The sequence below is a fragment of the Sesamum indicum genome, linkage group LG3 (genome assembly GCF_026168435.1).
Source record: "Sesamum indicum cultivar Baizhima isolate 11 linkage group LG3, ASM2616843v1, whole genome shotgun sequence".
NCBI classification, from domain to species: Eukaryota; Viridiplantae; Streptophyta; class Magnoliopsida; order Lamiales; family Pedaliaceae; genus Sesamum; species Sesamum indicum.
This window is the reverse complement of record NC_142659.1, coordinates 16,210,364-16,231,652: the sequence shown is the minus strand read 5'-3', so window position 1 is coordinate 16,231,652 and position 21,289 is coordinate 16,210,364. Positions and strand designations below refer to the sequence as shown.

The 21,289-nt window shown below is 36.1% G+C and overlaps 3 protein-coding genes across 4 annotated transcripts; 1 reads left to right on the top strand and 2 right to left on the bottom strand.

Annotated features, from left to right (window-relative positions):
* Window positions 1-1,501: 1,501 nt before the first annotated feature.
* Window positions 1,502-4,854, bottom strand: LOC105157734 (putative disease resistance protein RGA3). Its single transcript, XM_011074191.3, has one exon. It carries the CDS (start codon window positions 4,736-4,738, stop codon window positions 1,754-1,756), a length of 2,985 nt encoding a protein of 994 aa, XP_011072493.1. The 5' UTR covers window positions 4,739-4,854; the 3' UTR covers window positions 1,502-1,753.
* Window positions 4,855-5,558: 704 nt separating this feature from the next.
* LOC105157732 (RNA-binding (RRM/RBD/RNP motifs) family protein) lies at window positions 5,559-8,942 on the top strand. Its single transcript, XM_011074190.3, has 10 exons — window positions 5,559-5,826; window positions 6,033-6,095; window positions 6,907-6,988; window positions 7,132-7,206; window positions 7,538-7,610; window positions 7,724-7,769; window positions 7,874-7,974; window positions 8,144-8,213; window positions 8,357-8,439; window positions 8,521-8,942. Exons 1-10 carry the CDS (start codon window positions 5,620-5,622, stop codon window positions 8,549-8,551), a joined length of 831 nt encoding a protein of 276 aa, XP_011072492.1. The 5' UTR covers window positions 5,559-5,619; the 3' UTR covers window positions 8,552-8,942.
* A 2,690-nt stretch (window positions 8,943-11,632) lies between these two features.
* Window positions 11,633-16,991, bottom strand: LOC105157731 (inactive protein kinase SELMODRAFT_444075). Of its 2 annotated transcripts, none has more exons than XM_011074189.3 (10): window positions 16,798-16,991; window positions 15,465-16,526; window positions 14,671-14,822; window positions 14,488-14,582; window positions 13,381-14,402; window positions 13,082-13,242; window positions 12,688-12,764; window positions 12,440-12,587; window positions 12,172-12,321; window positions 11,633-12,053 (listed from the first exon to the last, which is right to left on the bottom strand). In XM_011074189.3, exons 2-10 carry the CDS (start codon window positions 15,646-15,648, stop codon window positions 11,835-11,837), a joined length of 2,208 nt encoding a protein of 735 aa, XP_011072491.1. In that variant the 5' UTR covers window positions 15,649-16,526; window positions 16,798-16,991; the 3' UTR covers window positions 11,633-11,834. The 2 variants fall into 2 exon arrangements, with proteins under 2 accessions (XP_011072491.1, XP_011072490.1); XM_011074188.2 differs by having other exon boundaries at window positions 16,831-16,991.
* Between the last annotated feature and the right edge of the window lie 4,298 nt (window positions 16,992-21,289).

Sequence of the window (21,289 nt, the reverse complement as noted above, 5' to 3'; positions counted from 1 at the left end):
GATGGTATTCGGCAATGACCTCCTTTCACTGATTCTGGAAGCCTAGAGATCTTACACACATTGCCACACATCCATGGAGGCGAAGATCGTATCATCTTGCGGTTTCAAAGCGGAAAACCTTTGACACAGGCCCTTATCCGATTATTTGATCCACCGAGGGTAAGTAGGATGGACTTCACTACTTTCGGGCTCCTATAAGATCCCACGTCACACGTTTATCTTATGGATGGCAATTTTGGGCAAACTGCCAACAACGGATAAAGTATGGCTTTCTCACCTCGGCGATTGTGTTTTGTGTGATGTGGGTGCAACGGAGACCCATAGTCACCTTTTCTTTCAATGCCAATTTAGCAAACGATGTGTTTCTGAGGTTCGCATATTGGTGCGTTTTTCATGGCCCAACAGAGATTGGACGACTAATATCGAATGGGCATCACGAAAATGGAGAGGAAAACACATTGTTAACCTTGCTTACCGAACTTTACTAGCCCTCATGTGTTTATCACATCTGGAGAGCAATGAACTTGAGGAGATTTGAGCATGAAGAGAGGACTCCCGCCACGTTGGCCTTCTTGATTGTAGAAGATGTCAAACAGCGCATCCTTAATATTAACCTAGCCACGTCTGTTAGTACATGTGCCTTATTTAGATTATGGCGTATCCCTTTACCTGTCGAGGGAGAAATCAACTAAAGAACTCTGTTGTACTATTACATGTTTTTATTAATGAAAATTACGTTTACCTAAAAAAAAAACAGTGATTTGCAGTGTATGCTACCTTCACTGCATGTTGCTTCAGATGCACATATTCCCATAAAAAAAAAAAAAGGGATTTTGATATAGCAGAAGCAATCAGGTCCGTTCCTGATATTTTGATGGTCCAAAGTAAGTAAAAATAGCACCATTCAAATAAAAGCTTCAGCTCTCAATGATGCAATAGTCATATCTGTAATGATATTGAAATAGTTATATTCAAACGCCTCATCTGGTGACCATATATCTTCACCATCAGTGTTTTCATCATAATGTTATTTATTTAAATTGAAAGAAACCAACCATTATTTAGATATGTCAAACCAAGGCAACAAAAAGAGAAAATTACTGAAATATAAGTAGAACGATATTATTCGTTCTAAAAGTAGCTAAACCAAATAAATGAAAAAAGGAAAGGGGCACAATTCTAATACTCTATGTACTCAAAAACTCAAAACAGAGGAAAGAAGCTTGTACAATATGATTCAACAAGTATTCAAAACCATAAGGAGGGAAATTGAACATTAAACAGTTTGCATATATGATTCAAACAAAAAATCTGTCAAGAAATAGGCTTTTTAGATTATAACAAATAGAGCATATACAAACATAACCTCACTCGTCCCTCCAAGTTCAGTAAATCAAATCAACAAAAACCAAGAAACTATTTCAAGAAGCAAAGCACACACAACCAGAAATGCTAACTCAGCACTCTCAAAATTCCAGGAAAGATGAAACAAGTCACAAACTTTAACAAAACCCAAGTTGTATTTCACTTACAATATAATTGATTAAAGTTTGGACAAACCCGATCTCAAATGAACCAGTAAACATCTCCTCAATTTCAATTCACACAGTAAGCATCAACTGCATTAGGCTCAACCCAGTGTACAACCAAGTTCTAGAGCTTAAATTCATGTACAGATGGGAGGTTTGGTAAATGATTCAATATGAGCATGTCTCTGTCTAATAAACTGCAAACCAACATAACAAGAAAAGAACTAGAGATATCCATAAAACTTTGGAAGTGGAGTATCATAGGATCTCTGGATTGCCTTCTTCTCCAAATAGCTCACTGTGACATGTGGAATATTGGACAGTGAATTCCGGTAAGAACCATTCTCCCCATAAAGTGCCGACAGCTCGGCCGAATTCTTGATTATCAAATGCTGGAGTGATGATGCCTTACCAAGCAGACGATGTGGTAGCTCTCTCAACCCGCAACGATCGATCTTCAACTCTCTGAGACATGGCATTATTGACATGGTGGCATTGCCTTCTTCTTCAGCCGTTATGTCCTCCCATTCTTTCCACTTTGGACAATGCCAGAAACTCAACTTCTTCAACTTTGGAAAGCTGGTAGCACACAATGGCATTGAACCGTTGACATCAACTACTCCTCTCAAGAATCCCGGGCCCACAAAATTCAACCCTATCATTCCAGCCACTGAGAGCTCTTCCAATTTTGGCAGCCCTCCCAAACAAGGCAAGGTTGGGACAACATTGCATTCTTGGATTTGAAGAACTCTCAGATGGTTACGGGGTGAGCTGATCCAGCTTGGGAACTTTGTCCCCTTGTAGTTCTGAATCATCAAATACTGCAATTTAGAAGGCGGTTCTAGAGCCTCCAGTGCATCATTTCTTACCAACTCCTCTTCTTCTATTCCCTCTGCATCAACGAACCAGATTTTCAGGTTCCGGATGCGTATCTTGCTTCTGAGTTCTGCGTTCCGGGCCTCATCCACATCTCCTCTATCATGAATACAGATTTTCAGACATAGAGATCCACCGAGTTTGTCCAACTTCTTCAAGTATCCCATTTTGCTCCAATCTCTGCCCGCATGAAACAGGCTCAATGTCCGGAGCTCAGTTAATTGCTCGAGTCCTTGAGGAATCCAATAGAGAAGCTGAGTGCCATCATTGGGAAGATCTCTTAGGTTTACTAGTTTTTCAATCCCTTTTGGAAGCCCAGAAAGTCTTTTACAGTGTGCAAGATTCAAGGTTCGTAGCTCCTGCAAATTGCATACAGTTTCTGGCAACTCTTTTATGTCCACATTCCATTCCAAGTCCAGGTGTCTCAGGTGAATCAAATTCCCAATTTCACTCGGGACCTCTTTCAAACTGCAATGGCTCAAGTAGAGAGTTTGCAAGTAATACAACTCGCATAAGTTTTGAGGAACTTGTGCTATCGACTTGTTACCACTCAGGTCTAAGTACCTCAAGTGAATCAATTTTTCTATACCTCTTGGGATCTCTTGCAGCTCGCTTCCGCATAAACTTAACACCCTTGGGCAAGTTATGGAATCAAACATTTCACAGGGAAGATCATTTTGACAAAATAAGCTACGATATAGCTTTGCTTGGGAAACTAGTTTTGGATCATAAGGTCGGGATGCACCTTTTCCCATTGCCTCTATTGTGCCATCTGAGTCGCAACTTCTAGACTTCCTGAGAAAACGAGCAAAATCATGCACTATATCATGAATTTTGCATGAAACTGTATCACCATATTCTACAAAGTCTTGAACTAATGAACGCATTTTCAAATTGCTGAGGTACTCCTTCCCTCTAAGTTCCAAGTCACTGGTGCTCCCATTGGAACTCAAATAGCCTAGAGCCATCCACATTCTTATCAACTTCTCCACATCAATCTTTGAGTCTTTGGGAAAGGCAGCACAATATGAGAAGCACCGCTTCACTGCTGGGGACAACTCATTATAGCTCAAAAACAAACAAGGAAAAAGATCAACTTCTGCTTCCTCCAATTGCCAAATTTCACTGTTCAATATACTCTCCCACTCTTCCGGACTATCTTTAGACTGCAAAAGGCTTCCCAAGACCTTTGCCGCAAGTGGCAAGCCGTCGCACTTCAGAGCTATTTTCTGACCTATCTCTTCCACTTCCTCATAATCCTTCTCACTTCCATAAGATGCTATACGTTTCATTAACAACCAACAATCGAAATCAGACAGCTTGCCTAAATCATAAATGTCATTAGTACGCATCATTCTTGGAACAGCATTTTTTCTTGTCGTCACCAAAACTTTACTTCCAGGGCCACCGCAGTTGAGAGAGTTTTTCAATGGTTCCCATTTGGTGATGTCCTCCATCCAGACATCATCTAGGGCAAGAAGAAACTTTCTCCCTGAAATAGACTCCTTTAAACGATTTAGGAGCGCCTGAAAATCATCTACATTTGGTGAACTCCCCATCACATTCTCAATAATTGCTTTAGCAATATTCCTGACCGGATCAGTAACATCAGAAACAAAAACCCAAAGTTTTAAGTCGAAACAGTTTATTAGACGCTCATCATTATAAACACGGGCAAGAGTAGTCTTCCCGATTCCGCCTATCCCAACTATACAAATAACATGGGGACCTACTACTTCTTGTTGCCCCCCAACTTCAAGCATGAGTTTTCTCACAAGAACATCTTTATCATTCCCTCGACCATGTACTTCCGATACATCAATATCTGAAGAAGTAGATTGAAGTTTGAACGAATTTTTGGTATAAACAGGCTGATAATTAACTGTGATATCATAATCATTTTTCTCCTTCATAATCAAATCCATCACTTTTTTCAATTCCTTTATCTTCTTGGCAATATCTCGACGTGTTGCGACTTTCTTGAAGCACAAACAAGAGGATGGGTTAAAAGTAGTTACTTTCATCATCCCACGCGATTGAATACCCTCAGATCCTCGAATGCGAAGCTTGAGAGCAGCAAATTTCCATTCATCCAGCACGTCGTCTATCTCATAAGACGTCTCCTCGAATCTTCTCAGCCAATCTTGGACTGTTTTGTATTTGTAAGCTTTCCTCTCTGCATCTTCCAACACATTCTTCATTGCATTCAACTGATGCGAGAGATAGAGAACTTCTTCTTTCACTCCTCTCACCAAACTCACCTCCTCTCGAACCTTTTCCTCTATAATTACTGCCAATCTCTCCAGCACGACAGAAACGATAGCATCAGCCATGGTTTTGGGTTGCTTGTGAGAATCTAAGAGAGAGCCCAGAGCAATTGCTGGAAAGAGGGAAGTCTGTGTTGAGCTTGATGGATGGGAAAGAGTCTTTATCTCAATAATTGAAGTCTTTTGCTGTATGTACAAGTCTTTATCTATTGGGTACGTACTACGTAGCTCTCCTCTCCCAATTCTTTTATTAACAGAAACTTTTAATTTTGGACCCATTTAAATTAAAATCATATCACAAATAAAATTTAATTACATTATCAATAATATATAAATTTTAAAAAAATAATCAAACTATATTATATTTAATTTGATTTGAGTAAAAAAATTTATTAAAGACGTGTTTGTAATAATTTTTAATTTTATAGCTAAAATAAATTATGAAAAAATTGTAAGCTAAGTAATAGTAAAAATTGCGAATGTTTGACAATAAAAAATAATAAAAGTTGAAGCATTTTAAAAATAATATAAATAATGAAATTATAAAATATATATTTATTAAAGAAGAAAGTAATACAAATGTCCAAGAGAAATACAAAAAATAAAAAATATGCATGAGAAAATTTAATTAAAAAAATTCTAATATTAGTTCTTTTTTAGGAGCAGCAAACGAGTCGAGCAGCTCACAGGAGCTTCTAATAAGCTCGAGCTCAAGCCAGAATTGTCTGTTGAGATCGGCTCATTTACACTTCTAGTTCTCTTTTATGTAATATTGGGCCCATATTATTTCACTTTAATATTATTTTGTTGGGCTTACTAAGATCACAGCAGCCCAGAAATTTGGGAATTGAAATGGGCCTAAGCCCGCTTCAGCATTTGCAAAAGCTCACCCAGACATGCACATGGAGTCCACTGCCGGCAACTGAGCTCGCTTTCTGATTTCCGATATGGCTCATCCGCCGCCGTACGAGCCCTATTACCTGGCTCCGCCTCCTCCGGACTACGGTTACTCCGCCAACGATAGAAACGGAATCAACACGTTGTTCGTCTCTGGTCTCCCCGACGACGTGAAGGCGCGTGAGATTCATAATCTCTTTCGCCGTCGTCCCGGCTTTGAGTCCTGCCAACTCAAATACACCGGCCGTGGCAATCAGGTTTTTTTGCTACCAGCTAATCTTCGAGTAGAATTTGTTTTCTTTTGATTAGTGATTATTGATTGGTGTAATTTTTTTTTTCCTGAATAGACCTGGAAAGTGTTCTTCTGTCGTTAATGGTGTGATTTAATGAGCATAAGGACCTTGAATTTATCTGGTAACTGTCATTCTGATGAGTTTGCGCTTGTTTTTCCCGGAATTTGCAGGTTGTGGCATTTGCGACCTTTGTGAATCACCAATCAGCAATGGCCGCCCTGCACTCTCTCAATGTGAGTTGTTACTTGACATTTTTTTCTTTCAGCTACTTCTAGTCCTTGTCTGCCTCTGTTTTCTACTTTATGCGAACATACATTGCAAGCGAACCATCATTTGTCAACAATGATTTATGTCTTTACGTATTTGGTTCTTGTGTATGCTACTGGACACTCGAGAAGGAAGATAAACAAGATTGATGAGAAAGGAGGAAAGAAATTAAGTAATCTACTGGCGCAAAAACCACAGGACATTTTTCTTTAACCTGGAAGTGAAAAATAGTTTCGACTGCATAGACTGCTATCAGAAAGTCTTGTTGTTGATTCTATAGATGAATTTGCATTTTCCTAGAGTAGAGATATTTAAAGTGGTTTTGTCTCCGTCCTTTCAAAGAATTTGGATTTCCAACTTTTTCTCCATTGCCCTCTTGCCAGATGTGGTATGTCTTTATCTTCCCTGCATCAGTTGTCTACTTTTGAATATTAAGCATTAGGAAGTTATGCAACTCATTATTTTGAATTTTTGTTCTTCTATCCTACATCTTAGAAAATAAATATACCATGAAAATCTAGAGATTCAGAAATGGAGATAAATGAATGCATAAATTCCCTGCTTCTACGGGATGCAGTTGTCATAGGTAGAGAACAGCATAGAGACAACCCTTGAAGCTGGTCCCTTTAGCGTATGAAGGGTTTTACTAGGTTGCCCATACTAATGCATCAATTGCTCTGAAAATTCTCTGAGTCTCCATGTTGTACTATATTGCATTTTGATCTATGTTCTTGAATTTATACATTGCTCAGTAAATGAGTACATAAACATATGCAGGGGGTTAAATTTGATCCTCAAACTGGTTCCACGTTGCACATCGAGCTGGCAAGATCAAATTCAAGAAGAAAACATAAACCAGGTTGGCACATTTTTTTCTCCTCAGGTCTACTAAAAAATGGAAATATTTTCAATTTGGATTCAAGTGCGGGATTTTGACTATGTGATGGTTGATTCTGTTTACCTTTGTCTGATGGTTGACCAGTGCCTTAATAATGTTTGCAGGAAGTGGTCCATATGTTGTAATTGATAAAAGAACAAAAGCAGATAATGATGCTAAGGAATCCTCAAGTGATGATGGTAATATGCTCTGTTCACCATTGTTGGTAAAATTTGTACTGATATATGAATTCTTAGCATTCTTCATGTCTTCTGAAGTTGGATGCCTGCTTCCTGACTGCAACTCCACCCCCATCCTTGGGCTGGGGTGGTGATGCAGGAGATGTCCATATGATGCAAGGACACCATGGAAGGCAGTGCCAGGAGAGAGAGTAACAAAATCATGGATTTTATGTTGGATACTCGTTGATTGCCTGTTTTTTATTCTGTTGATTAAGATTGAATTTTCTCTCAGCACTCACCTGAATTACTCTCGACTGATGACATGATCACAATTACATTTTTGATCCAGGAGATAGTGATTATGATGAGCCCGCTGGGCATCATGATGCTGGGAACCAAGATGATTCAGCAGCCGACAGGAGGTTAGACATGTTTAGCACCTTATTCACTAATTTTTATCTGCTAATATGGTTATGCCAAAATTTTGTGCATTTGAGTTGACAGAGATTGTCTTAATTCTTCTTGTATTTGACAGTACCGATCAAACAACAAATTGTAATGATGGCTTTACTCAGGAGAATGTCAGTAACTGTAAATTTTGTCTATTATGCATTTTGTCTGCAGTTGCTGACCTCATTCTTTGTTTAAGTTCTCATGATTAGTTGCGATTGAATTACTGTCATAGGAGCAAGCAGAAAAGAGGACAGATGGTGCATGCTCTACCTTGTTTATTGCTAATCTAGGTCCGAACTGTACTGAAGAGGAACTGAAGCAAGTTCTTTCTCAGTAAGTTACCGTAAAAAATACTATGAACTATGGGAAAACTCTTCCTTTCCATGTGTGGTACCTATGAAATAGGATTTGCAGGGCTTCTTTTGTTAACAGATGGAAACTGACTTTCAGAACCATCATAGATTTGGACAAAAATCAATTCTTGCTTGTCTTCTGATTTCAGATACCAAGGTTTTAACAGCCTCAAGGTTCGTGCCAGAGGTGGAATGCCTGTTGCTTTTGCTGATTTTGAGGTACCAGTCATGACCTTTCCAACTCTTTCTTTATGAGATTACTGAAAAGAAATTGCAAATACACACAAAATATGGTACTATCAAGCAATTTTTAGTTGTCATTTATAAGTCGAAAATATTTCATGTATGTTCCCTGTTTACAGAGAGTTGAACAAGCAACTGAGACAATGAATGCACTTCAAGGAAGCACATTACCATCGTCCGACCGGGGTGGCATGCATATAGAGTATCCATCTGCTTAATATTGCCATCATGTTATATTCATATTACAACTAAACTTACTAGACGTTTATTATTTCATTTGCAGATACGCAAGGTCAAAAATGAGGAAGCCTTGAAAACTCTACTCTAGAAGCAGAGAGCCAACTAGTACCAAAGCTGCTCTACCCTGTATCATGCTTTAAACCCAAGACGTTTGGAAGAATATTGTGGGCATCAATGCCCGACATGCCACCCAGATCATCAGCAAGGATATGCTGCAAATCTGCAATATTACATGCAATTTGAAGGTTCGAACCTTCTAGTTCTGTATTTACAAAACTAATTTTTGTGACATACTATATCGCAACTCCATCAGGTTTGCTTTATTTTGGTGCCATGTTAAGTCAGGTCTTCATAGAACGCTTTTATGCGTTAAGAAAACACCAAGTAACACCCAAGCATCAAATTGTCTTATGTTGATATTTCATGAGTGAAATAAATAATTGAGATATGCCTTGCCATAAACTACACACATGTGAAGATATATATATATATATATATAGGTTTAATTGTATTTTTACTTTCATAATTATATTTTGTTTTATATTTTAGTTCTATAACTTGTTAAAGTTGTAAAATAGTCTTTCATCTTTTTAATGTTATGATTTTAGAACAAAAATTTTCAAAATTGGATGGAAAATGACATCATAATTCCAGCCAACTTTGAAAATTTTGGTCAACCTTGTCTGAAAATACAAAATTAGAAATGTAAAGGACTACTTTACAATCCTCACAAGTTACAGAACTAAAGTGTCAAATAAATATAATTACAAGGCTAAAAATACAGTTAAGCATATATATATATATATATATATGTATATATATTTCATGAAAAAAAGACGAGATAGATTGCTAGCCCAGGACGAAATAAAGTTTGGAAAATGACTAAAATGAGCATGGCTTCATCTGGCAAAATGTATAGTGATATAACAGAGTAACATGGAATAAGAGAAAAACTGTGCAATATATGGTAGGATGATAGGAATGATGTAATTTTTTTGAGCATTTTATTTGATAATTGGTAAGCTTTAAAAAATGTCGCAGAATTCTTTAAATGCTTTCATCAATTGCAACTGCGGCAAACCTGCTTGCCTCAGGTCTTGCCCATCAGTTTTTGTAATTCTTCAAAAACCAAGCTTTCTTTCTTTCTTTCTTTCTTTCTTTTTTTTGGTGTTTGTGTCTTTGATCGTGAGCTCCAAACAGCAATAAAATCGATTTCCTTGTACGAGATTTCCCTTTTTACAAGCGTTCAACAAGCAACCGTGGCAATGAATGCTAATATGTTGCCCATCTGATGCTGCACACAGGTATTACCTAGTTTTTGGACCAGACTTCCTCCGGCAGTGGTTTGCTTAGTGTTGGACCGGTTGTCTTTGGACACCTCTCTGTTAGCCCGTGTCAAATGAACGAGAATGGCATGCATTTTTTAGAGTATTCTCCCTGCTTGATTCCTGCTGCCTATCATTTTATTTTTGGGGAAAATTCAAACTCAAGTCCAGTTTGGCTGAGTTTGAAATAATTATATAACAAATGAAATATACTTATTATGTGATTAATATACAATTAAATAAAAATAATCAATCAAATGATAAATGTCGGTTCAACTAAGCCTAATTTGAATAAAAATTTGCAATAATTACACTCACATCTCCTAAGGTTTGGTGGAATACACGTAGATTCCTTGTGGTTTGGGAAATTTACATCTAACAGTCTTGAAGTTTGCTTCTATTTAACAAATAAGTTCCTCCACTAATTAAAATTCATCAAATTTGTTGATATTAACAAAAAAATTGGAAGAAAATATATTTACCCACGATTGACTTATTACCGACTTATAGCAGGTCAAATAAATCTTTTTATGATCAAATTACCATTATATGTCTTCACGTATTAATACATGTGAAGTAAACATATCTTTACCGTTATAATAGTTTAGTCCAAAAAACTATTTAGCCCGCAATAAATCAGTTTTAAGTCAATCAAGGTTAAGTATTAATTTTCATTTAATTTTTTTATTGATAGAAAATTTAGTTAATTTTGACTAAAAGATGACTTATTTGTTATATGAAAGCAACCCCCAGGGGTACTAAATATAATTTTTCAAACTATAGAGAATGTATATGTAATTATACCAAACTTAAAAAAATGAGTGTAATTATCCCTAAAAATTTTCCTTTATTTTCATATTGCAACTGAACTTACTTGACGTGTATTATAACGGTAGATAGCAGCAGATAGCCAACTAGCACCAAAGCTACTTAACCTGCTATCCTGCCTTAAACCCAAAACTCTTTACAAGAACATCAGGAGATGCCCAACATGCCATCCCATATGATCAGCATCCATATGCTGCAAATCTACAACATTACATGCAATTCGAAGGTTGATATGCCGCAAATCTACAATGTTACATGCAATTCGGAGGTTCAGACCGTTTAGTTCCGTACTCACAGAACTAATTTTATGACATGCTACTTCGCAACTCCATCTGATTTGCTTTATTTTGGCGCCACATCAAAACTCGGATTCTTGTGCTGAGAAAACACCACATAACACCGAAGGTTATACGGGATAGAGAAAGAACTTTTCCCATCCGTGTGGTTTAAAATCAAAATCAAAAAGCAACTTATCGGAAGAGATACGCACGAACTATCGCCTATGGGTTTAGGCCAGGTTCGGTACATACGTCAGCCGGGCTGGGTATGATGAAGTACGGACTGCTGACTGACACGACGGTGGCTCTATACGGGATAAACATGGAGCTTGAGAACAACAACAAAAAGAATAAAAGGTCGAGTCAGCTACTCGAAGCGGAGAAGCAAGAGCTCACTCGACCCATAGGAATAGGGAGGAAGTTTCATTCCAAACTGCTCAACGTTTGAGCTAGGAGATGGGACAATACGCTGTTAGACCGGAAGTCTCAAACTGAGCTTTGACTATAAAGTCAAAAGGGCTTTACCAGATCCAAAGAATCCTGTAGCAAACGGGATTGATTCCACTTCCTTGCCAAACGAAACATGCGTGATGTTCTTGGCACAGTCCTCATAATGTAGCGACTCAGGTTACTGGAGCTGGTTGTCTGATCTTAAGAAATAGATGTCCTTTGATCATCTCATTGGAGATGCATAAAAATGCTACCTTAGATACACTAAGGCTGCTTCTATCCAACCAGAGATATACATATATATATATACTTTAGTCGTGCAACTTTCGGTATCAGATTCATCTCTCAGTGAATTACACAAGACTTATACCACTAGTTCTATACACAAGGCAAAAATCGCGAAGGCATCAGACAAAAAATGACTGCTTGATGTATAAAGAAATGTGTACAGACTTGACAAAGTGGCAGCTTACATATCAGATCTTGGCTTTCTCTGTTTCCCTGAAATTTTGTCTTGAGTTGAGAGAATGCTTTGAGCTAAATTGTCCCGACGACTCGTTCACTAGTGGGCCGCTATGCTGTTCATGTTGTAGCTGGTGATCCAACCATATTCTTCCGCTCCGGCTGCCTGCATCAAACCCAGGTCCCAGCAATTGGCTTGAATCCATAGCATCACCTTCTAGTATCCGAAGCACCTATTCAACAAGATATAGACACAAATAATGACAAATATGACTGTTGCAGAAGTGTAACAAATTTGAAGTCTTTGTTTCAATTCCTTTTCTGTGCATAAATGTACCAAATATTTCTTACCTGAGACATGCGAGGCCTTGCTTGAGGATCCCGACGTATGCACAACGATGCAGCATGCAACATACAGTAAACCTCGTTCTCTGAGTAGTTGCTTCCCAACCGCGGATCTACCAGTTCATCAATGGCATAAGCTTCCAATAATGGCCGTGCCTGTCATCCAGCAGAAAACAACAAAGTGAGCGTCTGATGCTAATCTCGTAATTACAACCTTAGACCCTTCCATTTTGTTAGCCCAGATAAGTACAACGCTCAAATTGCCAAAGCTTACCCATTCTGTGAGGCACTGTTGGCCCTTAGGCCTGTTAAGGTCCACTGCCTTACGTCCAGTAACGAGCTCCACCAGTACCACACCAAACGAATAAACATCAGCCTTTTCTGTGATCTGACCACTTTGAGCATACTCGGGAGCCAAGTACCTTGATAAATCAAAAGGATTATCACTTATCAGTGTTGAAATGCTTGCACTGTATAGGACATAATCCTTAGCACATGAAAATGAGTACTCCGAAAAATTACCCGAATGTCCCGATCACTCTGGTTTCAACTCCTTTCTCGCCATCCGGCTGCCACCGAGCTAGACCAAAGTCTCCGACCTTGCAGACAAAAGATTGGACCAAGATCAACAAAAATCACATCCAATTTCAAAACTGTTTCCAAAACATGGAGAACTATTGGGCATTCAGGAAAGAATATGGTCTGGTAATTGAATCATCAGGCTCCTAGTAAAGCTTTGTCCATCAAAACAAAGATTAGTAATCAAATCACAGGTAGACATCCATACCCTATCGATCCATTTCTCACTTTCTATACAATTTGTTGACTTTCAATTAAACTCAAAGGGGGAAGGTCATTTTCCTATCACTAGTAGAGGCAGAATGCATATACAATTTTGCATGTTAAAAGCTTTTACCAAGGGTTCAAAATCATGGGTAATAAGAATGTTATTGGGCCGCATGTCTCGATGCACAATGCAACCAACTCTGCATTCTTCATGAAGATACCGCAATCCTCGTGCGGCTCCAACTGCAATTTTCTGGCGGGCAGTCCAAGAGAGTGTATCCTGATTGCGTCCTGGAAAATGCGAGAAGCATTCGCAGAAGTCATTTAACAAGATTATAGAACTTTCCTCCTCAAAGGTATAAGAAATGACTAATTGATTACGTGTACTAATGTTCAAAAATGAACCACTAAAAAATTGGGAAAGCATACCATAGAGATGAGAATCAAGAGATCCATTGCAGATATATTCATACACCAATAATCTTCTGCCGTCCTCAATACAGAAACCAATCAACATAACAACATTGCGGTGCTGGGCACAGCTTAAAACTTCAACTTCCGAGCAAAATTCTTGGTCGCCTTGAGAACTTGCCAACTTGTGCTGCTTGACAGCAATCGTCTGCCCGTCTGGAAGAACTCCTCTGTGGACGGATCCGAAGCCACCTTCAGCTAAGAAGTTTGCCTGCGAGAAACCACCAGTGGCAAGCTCCAACTCAGCATATGTGAACCACCTTGGAGGCTTCCCGAATACAGGTGCCTTGTGTTGACATATAGAACACAAGGGAGGGGGTCCAGGAGGTGCTGCTCTCGACAAGGAAATAACTTCCCTCAAATTGCCACTGAGATCAAGATTTGACCGGTAGCTTGGTGATCGAAACCCTGCTTCATCATCAAGTTTAGAGAGCTTTTCTAGCAAGGCTTTGGTAGCAGAATTTTGTGTATTAGTATAAGATCGCCCTGAACTTTCCCCAAGATGCTCCAAATATTGACAATGTGAACTAACGATCTCTGCCATCCATGGTTGGAACCTCAAACTTGAGGAAGAAGACAAACTCTCACTCTCCGTGTCCGAACTGGATTCATCATGATCTCGTTCTTGGTTCGCAGCTAGTAGTAGTTTCTCTGTCTTCAGGCCATCCTTTGTGTCAGTTGTGAAGAAAGGTGAAGTTCCAGGATCAGAGCTTGAAACTGACGAGGTTCCAGCTTCAGTGGCTGTGAACGTCTCAGGACTACTTGATGGGGTAACAAGTGGACCACGAGTTGGATTCGAAGGATCCTTTCTGTTCTCTTGTTTTTCAGATGATTGCTTATCCTCAGAACTCGCTAATTCTGCTTCCTTTCTAGGTGAACCAACTAAATTTAGCCGAAGAACCTTTGGTTGGGAGCGCTTCATGACGACAATGTTGCATTGCAGCTCCTCCATGCAGCGTTTTTCCTCATGTTTAAGCTGTCTGCATAAAAGTCACAAAAGTAAGATGCAAGAATTCGTCCAATAATATTATAGATAACCTCAATAAAGAGGGTTGCAGATATTACTTGTCCAAAACAACCCAATTAGCTTGATTCTTCTTCGCCTCTGCAGCAACTGCTCCACATGGGGTTCCCGAGACAATTTTTATCTTCACATTGATCTGAAATTTAATCAGCAAAATCATTTATCAGCATTCTATTACCATGAACAAATCAACAGAATGGTTGCAGATTCAACAAGGTACTCACTTTATTAGGATCATAAACATCATGAAGCTGAAGAATCATTTGAGAGCAAGAATCTGTTATGTCAGATTTCTGTTCTGCACTTGTGCCAGTGTGTGACCTCCTGTGGCCACTGGCACAATCTCCGGCAAATCTTGGGAAGCCCCATTTCCTACCTGATTTATGCAGAGCAAACAAAAAGTAGTGCATCTATCAGCAAATTGTTGATGATTGATCTAGAATTCATGCATACAGAATAAAGAACTGCAATAAACTAAATAATGAAGACACCCAATCATCTTTACAGCAAATGTTTTAGCTTTTCTAGCTTGTATGAATATTGAAGCTCCAAACAGCTGTAACAAATAGATAATGAAATAGAAGCATGGCAGGTGAGGAGATGAAAGAAAATAATCCAATATATATTACGCATCTACGCTGTCAGCTCGAATGTTAGTTATCAGAAACATCTACCTCATACATTGATAATTAGATGTCTAAGTCAAATGATTGCGGAAAATAGAAGCAGCCAAGATTACAATCAGCACAAAAGAGGAAAAAAAATGCCCTGAAATTGCAATACCAAGAGCATACTTTCTAGTAAAAATTGCCACAAAACACAAGATCAATTTGATATTCCCAAAATCAAAATTCAATTTTTTGAAAGGAGAAGAAATCAACAAGAGGCTAATGATTCCATATTGATGCATATACAGAAGAGCTGAACAACAAGAACAAAAACATAACAAGGGGGAGAAAAGGTTTCAGTAGTCACAAAACAAAAAACTAGAAACCAAACATGTAATAGAAAATATTACCAGAGGTATGTGAAGAGATAACCACAAGAAGAGTGATGCAATCCCCAGGCTGAACAACATGAGTCAGAGCCCAAACCAGAGCAGTCTTGGGAATATCCTTTGATGCCTTAACAGCCACCACAACCTTCCCAGCCACATCACAACCCTTCTCCTGTTTCCCCACCTTCTTCAAATCTCTACTCATTAAGCCCAAGATGATAAGATATTATCCTCAGTTTCTCTTACCAAAAGCTCCAAAAACAATAAAAACTATCCTTGTAAGAGATTCCACAATTCAAGCACTATATGAATGTCTGTCTACAAACACCAACAACAAGAAAACATTGGAGGTGTATTATTAGGGCCCCTCTGCCCCACCACTAAAGTTGTTATGAAACTCATGCAAACACCGCTGACTTGCTGACTGTTTTCTCTAAAACAATGACCAGAACATTTGCTTTTGATGAGACCCTTTTAACCAAGAAACAATTTTTGCCATCTTTTTTTCCAGTCAAAGCGCTGAAATCTTGGAGAACTTGGTTTTTAACCAGAGATGAGTTTGCATTCAGGTTCCAGAAATGGTACCATGACAGCCATTCTAAATGGGATCTGCAGAGAGAGTTCTTTTCAAGCACAAGACTTCACTGTTTGGCACATGATCTATGTACAACACAAACGACAGAGACACATTACTTCACATTTCACCTCCGCCATTAACAAACAAGGTAAGATAGGCTGCTTTCAGGTCAGAGAAGTCAAAAAAGTTGAGTTCAATTTCCTCAGGGGAAATGAGCTGTTCTTCAGATCCACAAACGAACACTCTGTCTTTCTTATCTCCTTCCCTCTCCAATATCAATAATTGGAATGATATCAAAATAGTAACTTGAAATCTTTCACAAACTCTTTCACTCCAAACTCATATATCGCTCTTACTTTTCAGCTTTTCAAACTAAAATAATACCCATGTCCTTCCAAAGCCCACAAAAGAAATAGTTGAAATGACTCCAGAGTTGAGTTTCTATGCTGTCAGATATGACTTCTCAATCTTCACCCCCAAGCCCAAATCTTTACCCTGGTAAATTCCTGCAAAAACCCACAAGAAAATCAGCACAAACACACACACTGCACATACATAAATGTGTATATAAAGATGCAAAGAAAAAGAAGATTTGGCCAAGATTTCATCTTTGTATCCGAGTCATATTATCTCCAATCTTGCCTCTTCTTTCACATCACAACAGCGAAACAACAACGATAATAACAACAGCAATTTGACATCCCAAGAAAAAGAAGATAATGTTTCAACAACGGGACTCAAATGTGTCCGTATCTGATAAAGAGAAAGAGATGTTACATGGAATCGATCTTTCAAGTTGAACAAACTCACCAGCTCAAAATCGCTGTTGATGTAATGTAACTAAACAAGAGTAGAAAAATACCAAAGCCCAGATCAAGAAAAATAACAAGCGAGTGATTCTCTATACTACCATTATGATTCTTGAAAGCGGATATAATCCTTATTTAGTGCGTGTGGGGGAGGGCGGGGTGGGTAGGGGGTAGGGGGTGTTGGAGGGGTTAAGACCTATGAGCAATGATGCACATAAATTCGTAAAAAGTTTATGTATATATGGAAAAATAGAATAGAAAAGAGAAGAAATTCACAAAAATGTGCGCAGGAAGTAAATGGGGCCTGAATTTCTTTCAATTCTTGTCTCTCTCTTCTCTCTCATTTTTACTGTCTTTCAGACAAAGGTCGCCGTCAAAGTTTATCTTGTCGACACCCCCTACTAAAAATTATTGGATGAAATTAAATTAATTATAAAATAAATATAATATATATATTATATAATTAAGTATTCTTTTTTAGATTTTTGATGATTTATTTTCATTAAATTTCTCAAAATAGCACAAAAGTGAGTTTAAAACAAATTCCTAATATATATTGGTTCAGTCGAGAAAAATAGGTTATTATTTATCAAAAGGTTAGTATTTCAAGTTCCCCATTAATACGAGTTGGCTTCACCAGTAATTTTAAAATAATTCTTGAAGTCTTTTTTTCACCCTATTGTCAATGAGAAGATACGCAAATTTTGAGGCTAAATTAAAATTATCCTTTTTGAGATTTGATATTATAAATACTTTTCACGTTGTTTAAAAATTTATGAAAATTCCTTTCAAATAAAAATTTAATAATATAGTCTTAAACATCCAGATGAAAAATACTACTATCATACCAAATATATATTATTCGTAAGAAATATAATATATAAAATAAATAAATAATGTGGACACCCATATCCCAATCATATAATCAATAATAATTATAACTTTCTGGAGTTTCCTAATATAGCTGGCAAAAGATTATTTGGAAAGTGGGGTAAGGGCATTGGACCCCATAAATATTCAAACTTCTAATAATCATAAATTTGTGATTGTGAATGAATTTGATGACACGTTAGTTGAACTAATTAGGACATTTAAGGTCAATAACAAGTCATTATAAGCTTGTCCTGAAGTGGACTTTGGCATTATTATGTGACTATCAACTTTTAATCTTGTTGCCAAACTTTCATAATTGGGAAAATGATGGTCTTCAGTACCCTCAATTTCATAATTATGTGATCTCATGTTTAAATTCAAAAATTAAAAATAGATTATTACAAATTTTAATTATGTGTAAATTGATATTGTAGCCAACTACTATATCTAATAATATAGTAATGATAATAGTTGACCTCAAAATTTCACTAATAAAAAATTGATCAAAATGTTAGGTCTCGATCATAATTCTACCATAATATTAATTATTATTCTTACAATCAAGAGATTGTAAGTTCGAATCATACTATATGTGTATGGAGTCTATTTTTAATAGTAGTATGTGATTTTTTGTTTATATTGAATATGTTGGTCGATTTAAAAATATTGATATATTGCGTAATGAATATTGTAATAATATTTTGGTTGATTTAAGCCTATTAATATATTTTTTTAAAGAAAAATATGGTCGTGAAAGCCTGTAATCTCTCACCAACTATTTATATACTATTATATTAAGCGTAAATCCCCTAAAACAACTAATTTGGTGTGTCAAATATGGAATTTCTGAAATATTCGTACGTTCTTAACATTTGATGAGAGCTAATTTAATGTGCAGAGTTTAAATTATTAAAATATCCCTTTTTCTATTGTACTTTTTTCATTATTTTCTTCGTTTTATTAAAATATCCCATTTTCTTCATTATTTTCTTCGTTTCGTTATTTTTTTCATTCAATTTTAGACGAAAACAAAAATTGAATTTTGAAATAATTTCATCTACATTCGATTTTACTTTTTTTTCTATCTATTTTCCCTAACCAAACTTATTCGTATACATTCATTTTTATTTCTAAACCTCTCATACACTCACTTTTCACCTCAATCAAACAAATCCTAAATTATTTATGATGGTTACGACCAAAATAAACATTATGATTAATAATAATATTCAGATAGATAGATCGCAAGAAAATAATAAATTATTAATGAAGGGGTAGCTAAAAATAAATAAATAAAGTAGTAATAGCACATACAAATAGACATTGACTTTCCAGGCTCGACAAGAAGGAAATTTCATCACGACGAGTAACTATTATTAAATACAATAAATGTCCTAAGTTAGACAAAGGACACAATGTATTAATTACAAGATAGGGATGTGATTTGTAAGAAAGTGTGACAAATTGATTGCCCATTTCTTAATTATGATATATTTATTTATTTATTTATTTATTTAAAGAGCAGATTATTCCTTCTGTTAATGCCCTCCATTTTGGTAAATCAAGGATGTAAATTTACTTTCATTTTCTATTTTACTTTTTTTTTTCCACAAGTTACGATCGAAGTGTGGCTAGGTTCACTGGGCTCGAGCTTGATTTCCAATTGCTATTCGTGATTGTCGCTGGTTTGAGAAAATTTTACACCAGAATGGTATTCAAATATGAGATTTTCTACTGGGTAATTTTACCCAAAATATGTGAACATATTGAGGTCTTACATTATTTCGCCGACCTTTTTAATTATAAATTTACTTTTATACTATGGTAACAGAATTTATATCATTTTTACTAGTTTAAAATATATTAATACAGACAAAAACCGAAGAAAAAGTACATTTTAATTGCGGGTTTTTGTTTTTGAGGTAACTTTTTTAAAAAGTGTAATTAAATAATAAAAATACTTAATTGTTTTAAAGCAAATATTCAATCTCAAAGCATATGTAAAGATAGAAAGGAAAAGCAATAAAGCAAATCCTATATAATGTCTATAATTTTTTGGACAATAATTCTACATATATAATAAAAATGGACATGAATTTATTGTTTATGTAAAGGGCTTAATACAATTTACCCGTCTGTTAATTACTATTTTTTTTATGAGAAATAATTTGCTCATTTACAATATCACAAGGAGTTGCTTGCATTTTTCCAATTATATAGATGTAATAGATATATAAATATAAGTAATGCGATGTAGGACTCAATTGGTGTCCTGTTATGTAAGGTATTATCCGCTCTGACTTCATGCGAGTGTCTTGATTTTGTCATAGGGAGCGAAGATTTTGAGAATTATAAATCGTTAAAACTTCTCAATTATTGTAGAGCGTTTGCCGATGTCAATAAGCAAAATACCCAAAAAAAAAAAAGAAAAAAGAAAAAAAAAGGGAGGGGTGGGACTGTTGTCTTTGATCAAAATTCAAATGCATAAAAATAGGAACATGTAGAAAACAGTGGGAAAGATTTGAGTTTGAAAAACATAGCGGGGAGTGAATAAAGTTGAAATTTGGCTTTAAAGAAGAGATATTGTCTTTAGCAGTTGTTCCAAAAATAATAATAAAAGCGATTGTCTTTAGTGACATATTCTATGTAATTTTCAGACAATCACTTGTGTTTGAACCAAAGCTAAAATGTCTTGTAATGGGATTATGGGCGCCAAGAACAGAATAATCAGCTTATGGGAAAAGCAGTTTTAATTGATACTGTCCCCACCACTCCAGCTCTAGCTTTTTTAAGTTTAAGTTTAATGAAAGCTTGTCGTTTTAGCTTATTAAAAGCCGACTGTAGCTACGCAATCATGACTTTCAGTATGTTTGGGTTGGAGCTTTTAAGTTTGATTTTTATGATATTTAAGTTTTAAAAAGAAAAAGACAGTGTTTCCTAATACAGCCAAAACCTCATTCTTACCACATTGTCAGAAATTTTTTAACATTTCTATCACCAAAAACATATGCACCCATTTTAATTAAATTATACATCTTTTTCTGTTAAAATAAACTCTAAATAATTATTATTAAAATAAATAAATATTTATATATCAATAAAAGTCAAAATCATGAATTTAAAAAGACGAGATCCTTATGCTCGATTATAATTTTCAATTGTTAGTTTTTAAAATTCATGGTATTGTTTTTATTATCGACTTTGAAGAACACTTACATAATTACATAATGACTTTTTTAGTTATTTGAGTAGTAAGTTTTTAGACGATGTTTTTAGTATTGCAATATTATCACTGCATTATGATATTTATAAACATATTATAAAATAAGGGTTAATTAAATTTAGATCGCCTCTAGATATGCAAAATTATACTTTTTATAAAAAAAAATTCAATTACACTTACACCAATTCAAAAATTTACCATTTATACCTGGCTTCCTTTTGTTATGACTTCAACGAAAAATATTGAAGTTAGCAAAAAAATTACATAAATTTTTAATTTTACCCCCATTTAATATTTTCATGTAATAATTTTGTAGTTATAAGGGAATAAATATAATAATGTTAACCTCACTATATATATATAT